The following is a 16816-nucleotide window of genomic DNA, read 5'->3' on the forward strand; positions in this document are numbered from 1 at the left end:
GAGAATTAAGATGGTTTCCATATTGCATCCTAAAAATGCCTGGCATAAGAATATCACCACAAGGAATTAAAAAACTCTCTCCAATCTGTCTGATTCCTTGTTTGTTTGTGTTTTCCTAGTGAAGCAGGCTTTTGCAGGACAAAAAATGAATTTAGGGTAAACTTCAGACCACAAATGCTCTCTTTTATTTTCATTGAATGGTTTGTAGCCAGAGATGACTTTTTTTCCTAGAATAGCATGTTTTCCTGTAGTTTGCAATCATTTCTGTGCAAAATGCAAGAGATATTGAGCTTGTCTAGCCAGTCACAAAAATTACAAATTAAAAAAAAAAATGTGTTATGATAGAAAAAAAGATAAGGCAATATACTGAAGCAGTTAAATTGTGCTATTCAGGCAATTTCCTGATCCCTCTGAAATTAAGGGCAGAGGTAGTATCAACCATAGTGATGATAACTATCTCTTTGGTCATAAAACTGCCTTAGAATTATGTTTTTGAAGTCATTATCCTTACTAAAATGTCACTCTCACTGGACAACTGTAATCTGAAAACCTCTTCAACAAAAATGCTTTAACATTCTTCTCTGCTAATGCCTGAGCTGCATCACCGGAGCAAGATGCTGCTTAGGCTTAGAGGGCCAGACGAGGGAAGAGTAACTGTCAGGTGTCTCCGTTCCATTGAGCATCTCATCTAGAGTGGAGGGAAGAGGATGAGCACATTGGTTTGTTGCTGTTGGTGGTTTTTTTTTATTTTTTTTTTTTTTGAAAATTACTAATCTTCTGTCCAAAACCATACAGAAAGTACCGCTCCAGACCAACTTTAACTTTTAGCCTTGTTCCACTGGGATCAGTGTCCTTAACTGATCCTCCTATGCAATCTTTTCAAATCATTTTAATCAGCTAATGTCATTTGACTGGTTTGGGGTTGTTTTGCTGTGTGGTTTGTTTTTTTTTTTTCATTTACTCAATATAAATTGTACACTCACTGCAACATTAATGAGAAATTTTATATCTTTTCTCATTTTCTCGAGAGAAGTCTCACTCTGTGGGAGAGAACATGGCCAATCCATTTGCAATAAACGCTAGATGCATGGCTTTAAAATATCTGGGATTCCTGGGAAAGCTTGCAATGAGCATATGTCTTATGTGTCATGCTGCTGTCCAGTTCTCTGAGTCACCAGTTGTTAATTTAACGTTTCTGTTGTAGCTGAGTTTTATTAACTTTGCTGCCTCAATTGTGTGTTTATTGAGTTTGAGTCTCCTGTTCTCCAGCTAAGGATCAGATAAGCTCTTGAGAGCAAAACTGATTATTTTCCATCCAAAATGAGCCTTAATAAAAACAAATATAAGCTTTTATATAACAATTGTGGGAACATGACTATCTTGAGAAAATGTTTTGTTTCTAGGGTTAAAGGCTCCACCTATTGGTTGACTAAAACGAGAGAAATGCAGCATTTTCACATAGGAGAAGGCTGGCCCTACTGAGCATCCTGTGTCTTGCCACATCTTTGCAAAATTGTTGGCTTCACTGTATAATTTTGCATAAAGTCCAAAGTAAAATGAGCTCAGTGACTTATTTCTGAGGGCTGTGCACACGTGGCACCCAAACTGATGCACTGCTGACAGATTACTAAAGGAAGTCCTTTTCTAAGACAGGAATGGTTTAGATTTTGCAAGTGTTTCTTATCCTGGAAATGATTGTTTTTTCTTTGGGAAAACAAAACAAAACACAAACACATACACAGAAAGAAAAAAATAAAACAGAAAAAAAAACCCATAAATTCTTCCATATCAGCAAATTAGTGGAACCGACTGACCCAAGTACAGTTACATGGCAACTTCCAGACATTTGTGGCCTTTGTGCTTAAGCAAGACAGAAACAGAAATGTTGATGGAGTTAGCTTTACAATGAAAACTCATTTCCCTTGGAATGCAGCCTCAGCGTTTCAGGCAAAATGGCATTTTGAAAAACTCCATTATAGTTCCTCGGAATGCAATAGAGTGATGGTGTGGGGAGGGCACGAAGAAGGACAGACACAGCAAGATCTGGGGACTTCAGAGGCAGCAGGAGCCTGTGGAGGCATCGAAGGCATGGGCAGGGGCCCTCCTTCTGTGCCTTTCCTTGTCTGCCTTAAGTTACTTTTTTTCTACGAGCTCACTCCCTTCCCCCCCCCCCCCCCCCACCCTTTGACGATTCCTCTATTTAAATAAGTGGCTATGCTGGTAAGTGCTCACTGCAATGCAGTCCTACTATACTTGCCCATTCATCAGTCATCAGTAACTTGAATGCACAGAGCGCTGAAAAACAGCTTGCTGAAGCCAACAGAATGCTTGGACAAGAGAAAGTTGTGTATACAGTTTATTGCACATGTATACACACTTATGTCTGCTGGTAGCTTGCTCTGGGTTATGCTCCAGTCTCTGTGGGAGAGGCAGAAGGATTTCCTCTGAACTTTATCATCCTGATGGCCTTGTCCGCAGTGGCACCAGCTTGTCTCTCATCCTGTCCTGCTCCACACATGATCATTCCTGCCAGAGGATTGCCAGAGCATTGCAGAAAAAAATACATGGGTGGATTTGTTACTCTTGGAGAAAGGATAAGTCCTTATGGAGTCAGTGAATCACAAGTCATACATGGTAGCCACTGAAAAGAGGTCCATGAACAGAAAGTGGATCTCTTGAGTTTTGGTCCAGACTGGTTGCCATAAGATTAAAGGGAAGATGATAACACAGGAAAGAGGAAATTTTATGCTTTTTCTGTAATCCTTTCATAAGTCATCTTTTTTTCCTCTTAAATATGTGCTAACTGATCACAAAATAAATTGTAGTCACTAAAGGAATACAGCCTTGCTACACAAATCCAACTATAAAAGTTGCCTTGATGTGTGTGAAAAGTGGTACAATTTTAGTAATTTCCTATACTGCTACAGTGGCTCGTGATCTGCCATTCATCTGGGATATGGAAAGCTGCAGATCATTTCCTTAACATGAATAAAGCAGAACAGGGACTTAGCCACTGGAGCTTTCCATGTCTGATTTGGAGTACTGCAACCAGGGAGCTCTCCTCTGCCTGTACGAGCATCGTGGTGGGCAGTGCTCTCACAGCTGCTCAGAGATCTAAAGCTGCTTTGTTAATTACCTCATTTGTTAGGTTGTACACTGCAACACAGCAGCCCCAGACCAGCCCTGAATTGTGAATGCAGTTCTTCATGTGCTGTCATGAACAATTCTCCTTGCGCAAGTGTCCAAAAAGGTGCTTTAACAGATGTTCCTCCATTTCCCTGTTGACTGGTTGCATCAGTCTGGGGCCTCTGCTTACTGCTGGGCTTCAGATCATGTGCAAAATGTTATTATACGCTTACTGTTGGCTGAGATGTATGGCTGGATATGGTAAACCCAAACTCATTTCTGAAGCATGTAAAGCACATCCCAACGTGTAGATTTGTATGCATAATTGAGAGTGACCTCTTGCACGCATCTCTCTGCACTGATGGGATCATGGCAGAGCAACTCTGCTTGCTGCAGTAACTGTACCATGATTTGATACTCCTGAGCAAAAATCTCTTGCAGGGGGAAAAAGCAGGATATCCCAAACCCCAATGATTCTGACAACATTAAGCAATGTGGAGTTAATACTTGTCAGGGCCTTGCCATGGGAATTTTCTGGCTGTGGCCCAGACTACAGATAATTAATTATGTCAGTGAAAGGCTCTGGTGGCCTGTTTTCTTCAGAAAAAAAGTGACATCATCCATGGAGCTCTCTGGCAATAAAGCAGAACAAAGCTGTGTGGGCAGGAAATAACAGACAGATGTCTTCTAGTGCTCATTTGATCTGTTTCGAAGCTTGCTGCAAGAAGTATTATACTGCTCAGTGCTGCTTCTCCCCAGCTCTGCAATCTTTAGCGAAGATGTTTTTAAACATAAGAGACCAAATTAATGTCTGATGTAATTCTTCTGGAGCCACTTCAGAGGATTTATGCAGCAGATGAGCTGGCCTGTCATGTACCTTTCCTTCAGTATTGATTTTAGGACGGCTTTCTGTGTTATCACTGTAAGATAACTCAGAACATGATGGTACACTGGGTATGATGATACTGAGGGCTTTGTACAGGGCCAGAAAGTTCTGTGCAGTGTGACCAAGACAGGTCAGCTTTGTTTCATATCCCCAGAGTCACAAGAGATCACTTGCATTTCCTGATACGTTACACTAAACCACTGCACAAGAAAAACATTCTCTTTTCAGTGCTGAGCTCACTTTTCACTTCCAATGCAAATCACTAACACAAATATGAGTCCAAAAATGCAAAAGAAATTAGTGCAAGTGAACTCCAAAATTTCAAGCATTAGGAACTTTAGCTAAGATGAAGGGCGTCTTCCTTGAAAGAAAAACAATGCATTAGTGTCATAAAATCATAGAATCAATCATAGAATGGCTTAGGTTTGAAGGAACCTTAAAGGCCATCCAATTCCAACCCTCTCCCTTGGGCAGGGGTTTCCCCCACCAGCTCAGGCTGCCCAGGGCTCCATCCAACCTGGCCTTGAGTGCCTCCAGGGATGGGGCACCCACAGCTCTCTGGGCAGCTGTGCCAGGGCCTCACTGTCCTCCAGCTGAAGAATTTCTTCCTAAAGTCTAACCGAAATTTCCCCTTTTAGTTTAAAGCCATTCCCCCTTGTCTTAACAGTACTAGACCATGTAATTAAGCCATCATTTTCAATCATTAGGTGAGTGTTGTAAGCATGGCTACTTCGGACGTCCAGTATAGGAGAGAAAAAGTATTTCTTGAGTTTTCTAGCAAAAAGGAGCTTTGCGTGATGCAATATATAGTAGAGCATCTAACTTTCCAGCTTTGAAGTGTGCTTTGTACACTAAATACTTCTGGCTCTGAAAACAAATTTCTACCCAGACCTTGTTGCAGTATGCAGTGATAGCTTGGGGAAGCAAACCTTTAGCAAAAGCGTCCTTCCAGTAGGCAGGATAATTTTTATTACTTCCTCTATTTGTGCTCATAGTATCATGAAACAAAAATGAAGAAAATGTGCTTTCTTTTTACTTGTTTGAATTTCATCCTAAAGTAAGAAAAGAAGGGAAGTTACTGAGTTTAAACATGAGTTTGTGTTAGGAAGGTTTTGCAGATACAGCTTTTCAACTACAGTTGCCTGAAGATGCTGTCTTCACTAAAACAGAGTAAATAAACACCCTGTGTTTACTCTCTGGTGGGAATTTTCTGACACAAGACTATTCCTGCCCTGGCTGTGACACAGCATGAGTGTGTCCTGTGTAGTGCAGAAAGCAGTGTGAGAGCATCCTCCCCATTTCCTTTAGAAGCATGCCTTGGTCGTGATGTTTCTTAGGTCTAGGTGAAAAGTTGTTAAAGTCTTCCGGAATTTAGGAAACCAGCCACTGGCAAGATTACAACGTTGCAGGGAGAACCTGTGACCTTATCTAGTTTCTGATGTAATACAGGGCAGCTGCTGCACTATTAATAACCTGAACTGTGCGAAATACAAGTACCAACTCCACAAGTAACAAGTTAAACTGTCTGTGGTTTGATAGATATTTCTTGCCATTAATCACTGGCAAGAAAAACCTGACTTTATAAGCATTAAACCTCTGTTACTTGGTGCTTTCACTTGTGCAGGAAGAACAGAATGTCATGATAACTAAGAAAAAGGTGTGTAAAAAAAGGTGTAAATATCAGAACTTCCACATATTCTATAAGTGTATTCCCCGTCAACACTGTTTCTGGCCCTGAATTTTCAAAATTTCTTTCAATGAATGGAGAAGATTCTCATCATATTTTTGAAGTATTTAGATCTCTCTGAAGTCATTAAATGTGTTTTAGATGGAGCACTGAGCTGTGAGGGAAATAGTGGTGATTTAGAGAATGGTAACACTGTAGATTTGCAGGAATGCAGTTTATGAACAAACAAAATTCGGGAGAATAGTTTAGGAAATGGCCTGGTGAAGGATTCTGAGTTGTATTTTACTCTCATCTGACAGTGATTACTTTGAGTCCATTCAGTCCATCTCGAATGCAACTGAATTTTTTTCCTGATTTACTAGATGCCTTACGTGAAACAAGTCTGAGCAGCCTCGTCCCATTTCCCAGGTGATAAATGGGCTATTGCAAAAATTCCCTGTTTAGTGGGTGCTAAGTTTTGTTGGCGGTCTCACGGGAGAGGCCAAAGACTGTGGGAATGGGGAGAGAGGGCTGTGGTAAATTGGCAGGGCAGGTCAGGAGGAGGAAGCATGTCCGAATGCAGGGCTTGTGTAACAGCCTTTCCATTGACCAAGAATTTGGTTGCTAGGCTGCCAGTCCCCTTTTACAAGCAGCAGAGTCATGCTATTGTTTCCTAAATGGTTTCAATTTTATGCAGGGACCTCTTTACATCCTTTCTATATTATTTAAATATTTTACTAGGCACGTATTAAAGTGAGGTTTGGAACTCAGACCCCTTCTCCACTCAAGCCAGTAAGCTGAAGAAAGCCTTTCTCTTTTACTCTGCCAAAAAGTATTTCAGGGGACCCATGTGAAGAGTGGTCCCACATCAGCCTTCCAGCAGGACAAGCTGCATGCACTCCTAGGGGAGGAGAGCTGTGTGTTGGGGGAGTTCCTCTTTCCCAGGTACAAACACAGACCCACAACTTAAGTAGGCACACCAACATCTGAGCACCAGAGCAGAGCAGGAGGAGCTGTGTGGAACAGCAGCACTTCATTGAATTTTAGCCTCTCAGCGGATGTACTGGAGATTTGAGATGATCATCCTTTAGATTTTTACACCTCCAGTATGGACAGAAAGAGGCTTAGATGATACATTTTGACGTAGTTCCTCTGTCAGCAGGGGCAGTGGAAGGAGTTTGATGGACTCTCAGCAGACTTTGCTCCTAGAGAAAAGGAGTGGAAAAACACTTCTCAACCTGTATGGCCTTTTGTGCTTCCCAACTTGAGAGTATTTCTAAGATGACATGTTCATTAATCTGTCTCGATCAGTCCTACAGTTTAGTGGATCAAATGTTTGAAGGCACTTTGTTAACAGAAAAAAAGTCTTTACTTTCTGAGAAACCACAATATCAACAGAACAAATAGAAGCTTATCTTATAATTAGCGAGAGGACGATTTAAGTAATGAAAATCTGTAAGGGAAGATGCATTTATTTTCTAAATTCTATACCTAGACTTTAAAGAGCTTTTCTGGATATTTGCAGTTTTCTGGACTTACACAAATAATTTTCATGATGTTGAAAGCTGTTGCAGTGTGTGGCCATCTCATGCCTGAATATTCTCTCTCATCAGTGCACCACCATAAAATAAAAATGGACTTGAAAGAGGGCTTCTCTTTGTCAAGCACCATGTTTCTTCTACCGAAACAGCTAAAAACTTTAGTCTGTGATGTATATACAAGTTTGCTTCCAATTTGAAATCTCTTCCTTGTATTTGTCTCCTAGCTTACAATTTATGCTAAACAGTGTTGTGCTTTGGAGCAAGGGAGGTACCTAAAATAGATATGGAAGTAGAAGCAGCTTGCTAGTATAGCACTTCCTAGCTAGGAAGAGGGACCTCTTTTGCAGGTGTGTGTGTTGAAGTAGCCCAAATGTTCCTCCACAGTATTATTCTGACTTGTTATCAGGAAATGGTCTGTATCCTGAGGCTTAATTTGGTGATGGTTGTTCCCTATACATGGAAAGAAAACATCTTCTTATGAGTTCTCTTCTAGTTTCGGTGGAAAACTAGCCATTTGGAGGAAACATGAAATCGTGGATAATACAGGCCTGCAGTTTCAGCTTCTTCCCAGTACATTTGTCTTGAGGAGTTTCAGAGAGACTAATTGGAGTTTGCAAATACCAAGGCTCATTGGGAAGATAGGATATAACTGCCCAGACCTGGGGTAGTGGCATGGCAGAATCTTTCAGTGCTGGGGCTTGACTCTGACTAAATAAAAGCAAATTTGTCTCCAGTTTATTATTAGCATGAGGCCTCTTATTTTTTTTTGTTCCTGTGCATCCTAGCAACCTGAGTGTCTGTTTGTTACTTTTCTTTTCACAAACTGTTATCATAAGTCCATAGGAACAGAGTACTTGAAAAGATAATGATAGGAGCAGTGATCAAGCCCAGAAAGGCAGAACGCATCTTATCGTGCTACCATGATAGCTAGACTATCTAGACTGCCCACGAAGGAGGACATGAGCAGGAGGATGCCACCTGACACGTCCCGTGGGCTGGAAATCTTTCCCTTGCTCTGCAGCAAGGGGCCTCTCTGCTCAGGGCTCTGCCCTGTGCTCTGGAGCCATTAAAGATGATTAAATGAATAACTGGACATGGTCCTGGGTAACCTGCTCTGAGTTTCACTACCTGAGCAGGGGATTTGGACCAAATGGCCTCCATATAATCATAAATCATAGAATGGATTGCGTTGAAAGGGACCTTAGAGATCACCTAGTTCCAGTCCCCACTGCTACGGGCAGGGCTGCCAACCAATAGATCAGGTTGTCCAAGGCCCCATCCAACTTGGCCTTGAACGCATCCAGGGATGGAGTATCTACAGCTTCTCTGAGCAACCTGTTCCAGTGCCTCATCACACTCTGAGTGAAAAAATGTCCTCCTAATATGTAACTTCTCCTCCCTTTCAGTTTAAAACTATTTCCCCTTGTCCTACCACCATCTGTCTGTGTAAAAAGTCAGTCTTCATCCTGATTATAAGCTCCTTTTAAGTACTGGAATGCCACAATGAGGTCTCCCCAGAGCTTTCTCTTCTCCAGACTGAACAAGCCCAGCTCCCTCAGCCTTTCTTCATAGAAGAGGTCCCTGCCAACCTCAGCCATCCTGTCATTCTGTAATGCTGTGGAAAAGAGTGTCCTTCAAAGCTCTGACAGAGCTTGGACACCCTCTTCTTTCTTGTTTGGGGGTTTAGTTCCTCTGTTTAGCATCACTTACTTCCCAGCTCCTCTCCCACTGGCTCCTGGGGACCCAAAACTGCAGCATCCAGAAACCTCACTTAACTGGCAAATTTGTTTCAGGGACACTCTTATTCTCTCCTGCTGTAGTTGTTCTGTTTCAGTCATCAATGATTAAAGACTGATGAGGCTGGAAGAAGGAAAGTATGCACAGCCTGGACAGGAGCTAGGGTATTCATTAGGAAGAGCAGCTTTACATTCCTCTGCCAGCGCTTACTGACTCTAAATTACCAAGCAGAGGTTGTCTCTGCTTTGCCTCTCAGTGTTTAATTACACTATATGGGGCCTGATATCAGCAGTGAGTGAGAACAAATTCATCCTTTCTCCCTCCTTTCTAACTGAGGCTTCTAAGGTAGTCCCATCCCTGAGAAATGGGGGCTTGGAGCTTCCTGTGCTTAGGACCAAAATGAGTCAAGGTTTCAGCATGGTGTTTCTTTGGCTTTGGTGCACAGGGCAGAGCAGTGCTGCTCCCTTTGTCTCCATATTTTCAGTGCTCCCTTTGCACAGTACTGACCCTGAGCACTGCACGGAGCCCACAGTGAGACACTGTGTGTGCCTTGGGACAGGACGCAGATTGCCCAAAAACTGAGGCTGAAGTCGTCACATGCCATTTAATGGACTGAGTGGTAGGTGCTAACCAGAAGAAGTAGGAGCCGAGAAAATTAGACTATCTGTTTTAGGAACCCAGTTTAGTCACTGTCTGACAGTAATAGCCAGGTGACTGGGGAGGGAGAGGTTTCCTATTCTCTGCCTTGCCAGAGTGTGTGATGGTTATTGCATTTATTCACCATGGAGAAAAAAACACTCAGATTAGAAGCACTAACCTCTTGGTAATGAAGGCATTAAAATAACTGTTATTTCTACAGACATATAAAAAAATATATGGTATGCTCTTGAAACTGTCTCAAGCTTTCCTAAAAACTCAGAACTTTTCTGTTCTGAGAGTGGCATGGTGCAGGGAGGTGTACAGGCCCTCTTGGTATTCCTTGGGGCTAGCCCACAGAATTCACTATGTAGTTCTGACATCCTTGAGCTATGCACCCTTCCTCCACTCATGCTGAAAAAACATTAGTTACCATTCCAGTCTGTTATTTGTATCTTGTAAGCAGAACTGCATGTAAAGCTTCTACTTAAGGTTACAAAGTGTTGTACAGGGTTAGCCCTTACAGGTCATCTAGTTCTCAACTGAGTGGCATGATCTTTGCCTCAAGCTCATTTTTTGTTTATTTTCATGTTACACTATTTTATTAAGAAAAGATTGAGTGGTCTTTGCCATTTTCTGAAAGTATTTCCTTACTCATTTTAAAAGCAGGTGGTTTTGTAGAGCTGTGATGTCTCTGTGGTATTGAGTAAAGATTTAGGATTTGCTACAGCGATAACACCGAGTGCCATTATGAACGCTGAAAAACGTGAGGGCTTGGCCAGTTCATAAATCCTAAACAGTCATTGCTCACACTGAGGCTGAATTTGTAAGAGACTTTTCCTAAAATATCTGAACTTTTCCTTAGCTCTTAACTTGTTTCCCAGGCTCACATGGGTTGAGCAGGGCAGGGAAGAGAAAAAATGGTGCCTGTACCTTCCTGCTTCCCATCGCTATGGGCTTGTGAGAGATACATGCTCCAAAGAAACCTGGGACATCCTGTGTGGATTTTCATTCCAGGGCTTTTGTTTAAGCAAGCCAAATTTAGAAAACTTTTTTAAAAAAAGTATCTGAAGATAACTTGTAGTCACAAAGTCAGGTAGGGGGCTGCTTGGAAATACTTGATGTGAGGCTGTCTGATAAATATTAATTCAGCCCGTTTATGCTGCTTTTACTCATCCCCTAAATGCAGTCGGAGAACAGCAAGGGCACAGAATAAGTGAAGAAATACGTGAAGATTAATGATGTTACTTGGCTTTAGTTTCAAGCCAGATAAAAACCCATGGCATTCAAATGTAATGACAAGAGGGAATAGAATAAATAATGCCTACAGGGACTGCGTTTGGCTTACAAAGATTGAGTTTCCTCTGATATCTCCCAAAGTTTTATGTTTGCATTGGCAGCCCAGCATTCTTCTCATTTATATTGTTTCTGTGCATGCAGTCTGTATGTTTGAAATGCCCCGATATTCCCTGTTTCCCCTGTTGGTTAACAGATTGGCTTATGGTACATCTGCCATGTTACAGGCAAGGGAGGATGTGATCCACATGCTGAAGACAGAGAAAACCAAACCTGAAGTTTTAGAAGCTCACTATGGTTCTGCAGCTCCAGAGAGCGTGCTGCGAGTGCTACACAGGGACGCCATCCTTGCTCAAGAAAAATCTATAGGAGAAGATGTCTACGAGAAACCAATTTCAGAGGTAAAAACTTCTTGATTTACATCATGAAGTCTGTGCAGGGGGATTCCTAATCAGAAGGGAAATTGCATGCATTTTGTGTGTATGCAAAACTTGCCAGAGGATAATACAATGGTAGTACAAATTACAAGAAATAAAAAAAAAATTTGAATATTCTTGTTCACTTAACCTGCTAAATAAGGGTAAATAAAATCATGGGGTTTGAACACAATCAGTCTGGAGCTTGTATCCTCTTTAGGGCTGGTGCAGGTAAGTGCAAAATCTTCATGTATTGCATTTCTGTTTTAAGAAACATAGAATTATAGAAACATTTGAGTTGGAAGGGACAATTAAAGCTTATCTCATCCAACTCCCTGGCAATGAACAGGGACACCTACAGCTACATCAGGTTGCTCAGATCCCTGTCCAGCCTGACCTTGAATGTCTCTTGGGATAGGGCATCCACCATGTCTCTGGGAAATCTGTTATTTCACTACCCTTATTGTAAAAAACATCTTCCTTATATCCACTGTAAATCTCCACTCTTTTAGTTTGAAGACATTTCCCCTTGTCCTGTCATGACAGACCCTGCTAAAGTGTCTGTCCCCTTCTTTGTTATAGCCTCCCTTCTGATACTGAAAGGCCGCTCTCAGGTATCCCCAGAGCCTTCTCTTCTCCAGGCTGAACAGCCCCAGCTCTCTCAGCCTGCCCTCATAAGAGAGGTATTCCATCCCTTGGATCATTTTTGCGGCCCTTCTCTGGACACACTCCGACAGGTCCATATTTCTCCTGTACTGAGGATTCCACATCTGGACACAATACTCCAGGTGAGGTCTCAGTACAGAGTAGCGGGGCAGGATCACCTCCTTCAGCCTGCTGGCCACACTTCTTTTGATGCAGCTCAGGATACTGTTGGCTTTCTGGGCTGTGAGGGCACATTGGTGACTTACGCCCAGCTTGCCATCAATCCAGCTATATTCCCAAGTCATTTTCAGCAGGACTGTCTCTATCCTTACATCTTCCAGCTTGTACTAATAGCAAGGGTTGCCACAACCCAGGTGCAAGTCCTTGCACTGGGTTTGTTGAATGTTATGAGGTTCACCCGGGCCCACTGCTCAAGCCTGTCTCCATCTTTTTAGATTGCATCCTGTCCCTCGGGCATGTCAGCTCTTCCACACAGCTTGGTGTCATCTGCAAACTTGCTAGGGGTACACTCAATCCCTGTTTTTAAAATTCCCTTCAATTATAGCACCTGCATCTGCTACTCATGGGACTGGTAAATGCTCTGTGACTTTCTAGACATACACTTCTGTGACATACTAGAGCACTAACATAGGAGTAGTTCAGAAAAGAAGACCTTCAGAGATAGATTTTGACCATAATTACAGAATCACAAATCCCTAATCATATCTTGTCTTTTCACCACTAGGGCTATGAGGTTAGCTCAGCCCCTAAGGGAGATTTGCAGGACTTTAAGCCAAGGATTTAAACTCTTGGCTTAAAATCTAATCTAATGAATAAATAAATATATAATAAATGAACCAAGAATAGATCTGGGAATGTTTGAGGCCACTGTGAATGCCAAAATAAGCAACCATTGCTTGTGGTCATAGTTTCATAACAGTCCAGAGCATAGAAAAGGAGCATGCAACAACATGTCATACAATGCACTGTATTATCTGTCCAGTTCTTTGTAGTTCTTCTGTTCAGAACATACAGTTTTTTCATGAGGAATTGTCTACCACTGGGTGCCTTTATACTATTCACTTTTGTCATGGTATCTTCTGGGATTTGAAGGGGGGATAGTAAGTAAGGAAAGCAAACATTAGTGTTTGAGAGCATGCATAAAATACTGGCTACCAGAATTAAAACAGTTTAGCAGGCCTTTTGTCTAATGAAGCTGATAATTTGTTAGGGACCTGAGTATACATCAACCTCTGTCATATCTAGGCCTACGGAGGTTACATGAGAGCTAAAATTGGATGGTGTCAAAAATTCCTAAGTGCACAAAAGATATCCTGGCTCCATTATAAAATGCAATGACTTTTTTTTTTACTGTCACATTCAGCTTCTGGAGAGCTGCTTCAGTGCAGCCCTTCTGCTGTCCTATTTCCCCCAGTTTGCAGAGGCTCCCTGTGAAGCAGCAGCTGCCTGGTGAAGCTGGGGCAGAGGGGGATATGAATCATACAGGAGGTGGACAGAGCCTGTTCACACTTTTTATCTGAACAGTCATACATGTATAACTGTGTTGAAGACGCACAGTTCAAATTTCAGCTTTGAGCTTATACCTTATGCAACTCATTTGGGTGTCTGTCCCCATAGATGCACTTGAACTCAGGGTTCAAATCCCTCCCAGAGATTTGTTACTGCTGTTCTTATGTGAAATGAGGAAATTTTGAGCAGCACCTCATCATAGGAGGCATTCTGCACTGCAACAGTGTTGTTTGTTACCCTATAACTACACGAAGCCCTGTTCTTTGTGTACCCAAGAGCTATGCAAATGTTTATTGCAAACACCCTGTCCAAAGAAATCATTATTTTTATGGGACAGTTACTCCTGTTTTTAGGCACTGCTTTATCTAAAGCGCAAGACATAAAATTATGGGACTCACATTTACCAAACATGACATTGTTTGTTAATAAATCGGATGAAGTAAGCAGGAGACCTCTGAAACAGCCTATTCTCCTTTTCTGCAATCCAGCTGGACAGGCTTGAAGAAAAGCAGAAGGAGACATATCGACGCATGCTGGAACAGCTCCTTTTGGCAGAAAAATGCCATCGCCGCACAGTTTATGAGCTTGAAAATGAGAAGCATAAACATACGGATTACATGAACAAGAGCGATGACTTTACCAACCTCTTGGAGCAGGAGCGAGAGAGGTGAGTATCCAAGACAGTGCAAAGCACACCCTCAATTTCCCAACACTTTTCAGTTCAGCAGTGATGTGGGCTGGTCTTTTCTGTGTTTAAATGGTGCTAAATTCATGTAATCTATTTGTAAATGTCACTTAATTCATGCTAGTGGTGCTAAATTCATGTAATCTATTTGTAAATGTCACTTAATTCATGCTAGTTGTACATTATTTTGCAAGTCTAGAGCTGGAAGAATACCACTGAGCATTCTTGCAGTGGGCACTTGAATTTAAAAATGAATTTGTTCTGTATTACTTATTCCCATTTTGAGTTCATCTCCTGGTAGCTTTTGAGAGATTGGGTGTTATTTGTGTTGGCTAAGGTTTGGGCTGGCTTGTTCAGCTGAGCAGCACATTTTGTGAATGACAGGGCACAGTGTCACAGCAGGAGGACTGGATAAGGAAAACCACATATTCGGATATTGGCACACCCATGGTGGGGAATTTGCCATGCCTTTCACATTTAGGCTTGTAAAGTCACAGACAATTTGCATTATTTTTCATGTGTTTGAAGGAACGTGCCTCAGGCAAGATCTACATTCCCCTGAAAGAAAATATGTTCATATTTTATAAAACATGCCCAGCCTATGATCAGCTACCTTCAGTTGTATGTCTAATATGCTTCTATGCTCCAGTTCTTTTCCTTCAAGTGTCCTTCACTGTAGGAGTAATTTGTTCTCTAAGTCACAGAAAAGAAAGAGCACCTAAGTTTGGTGAAGAATGAGCACTCAGTAACAGCCTGAGTATGAAATTTCGTGCTCATACCAAACTGCTTAAAATCAGACCACAAAGTTTGGAAGAAAGAAAAGCTCTGAGAAGAATACTTAGAGCAAGTTGTAAGAAGAAATGCTTTTGAGGAAACCACAAGTCTGGTGGCAGACTCTTGCAAAAAGCCAGGAGCTGAACTGTTTAGTGAATTTCCTGAGCTCTGTTCAATGCCAGCTATAAGTGGGTGGCACATGAGCTAAAGTGACCATATTTCCTAGTATAGTAACTGTTCTTTTTCTTTGTTTTCCTGTGTTGATTGGCAAACTTTAAAGGACAAAAATGTATCTATATCTTAATAATTTTATTCCCTTAGGATAAAATAAAAAATCTGCTGTATTTCCAAGTAAGAAGTAATGAATATCTAATTCACATGCCATTTTTTTTCACTATGGTGAATATCTGTGTATGTGTGGAGATGCAGGCAACTAAATTGCTACAAAAGTAAAAGCTGTTAAAATACCATTTACATTTCTCTTTACATTTAAAATCCACTTTAATTTGTCAGTTGTTGCCTTCTTATTATTCCAGTTCAACTCCTGAAGACCATTAAGCAGCCTAAGTTTATAGACTGTTTGCTTTGAACCAATATCCTTTAATGAACTGATTTAGAACTTTTCTGTCTCACATTACTACTGCAAAGGTATCAAGTCCTATCCCCAGGGGCATTTTTTCATATTCTTTCTGCTCTTTTGTGTCTTTTTGGAAAAGCAGGAATGAAAAGGAGAATTTGACTTTGAATCTGTATTGAAGGCAGATCTTTAAGAGCACCCAAGTCCCCCAGCTTTAGTTGCCATTCCCTCTATACTACAGGTGAAGAGTTGCAGTGCTTTTGGTTTATGCTGAATGACAATAGAAACCTGATGTTTGCTACTTAATCCATGTTGTTTAATGCGCTAATTGGGAAAAATCACATTAAGTTTAGTAGTGACCAAGGAGAAAGAACATGGCATGTGGCAAAGTGTGGAAAGCCAAGTGTGCACATCCTTCCCTCCCTAGGGTCCTCCTCCCATGTCCTCCTCCCTCTGTCCCATGTCCAGACCGGGACAGAAAAGCCAGGAAGGACTGGAAACTACTCACTAATGTTTAGTCTTGAACCATCTCAACTCCTCACCTTTGCTTGCTGAGTGCACATAGAGTTCAGGATTCCTCTGCATCTTTGAAGGTATTGAAAACTAAAATAGTGTGGTTGAAAGGCTGCACTCTGGAAGACAGGTGCCAATCTCTGAGCAATTTATCTTGTACTCTTCTTTTAATCCAGTTTGTTGACAACATATTTTGCTTCTACTTAAAGCACTGGAAAGCTCCTATTGATTTTAGTGGCACAGAAAGAGGCCTGTGGTCAGGACAGCCTCAGCAGTGTTTCAGGACAGCAGAAAGTCTGCAAGCCTTCTGACACTAGGGAGGAGGGAATTCCCTTTGGAGGCATGGGACATTGTTTTTCACAGCCATGGTGAGATGTGGCAGCAACGCCTTGCTGGAGCTTACTGAGAGTGCTATGTGCAACAGCTCTGTCAGAGACCTCACTGTGGCCTTCCAGTACTTGAAGGGAGCTTAGAAGCGGAAGAGACACCAAGGTTTCACAGTCTAGTAATGACAGGACAAGGGAGAATGGTTTTAAAGTGAAAGAGAAGATATTTAGGTTAGGTGTTCAGAAGAAATTCTTTACTCAGAGAGTGGTGAGGCCCTGTCACAGGCTGCCCAGAGAGCTGTGGGTGCCCCATCCCTGGAGGCACTCAAGGCCAGGTTGGATGGGGCCCTGGGCAGCTGAGCTGGTGGGGGAAACCCCTGCCCAAGGGAGAGGGTTGGAATGGGGTGGTCTTTAAGATGCCTTCCAACCCAAGCCATTCCATGATTCTATGATTTGATAATT

At 41.9% G+C, this 16816-nt stretch overlaps 1 protein-coding gene across 8 annotated transcripts in view; it reads left to right on the forward strand.

The window, feature by feature from the left end:
• Positions 1–16816, forward strand: part of FILIP1 (filamin A interacting protein 1) — a 103639-nt gene that overhangs the window by 49705 nt on the left and 37118 nt on the right. For all 8 annotated transcript variants that reach the window (XM_021391696.1, XM_021391694.1, XM_021391698.1 and 5 more), the window contains 2 exons: positions 11116–11289; positions 13968–14146. In XM_021391696.1, coding sequence (XP_021247371.1) covers positions 11116–11289; positions 13968–14146 — 353 coding nt within the window. The remainder of the gene's footprint in view (positions 1–11115; positions 11290–13967; positions 14147–16816) is intronic.

Source organism: Numida meleagris, chromosome 3 (genome assembly GCF_002078875.1).
Source record: "Numida meleagris isolate 19003 breed g44 Domestic line chromosome 3, NumMel1.0, whole genome shotgun sequence".
NCBI lineage: Eukaryota > Metazoa > Chordata > Aves > Galliformes > Numididae > Numida > Numida meleagris.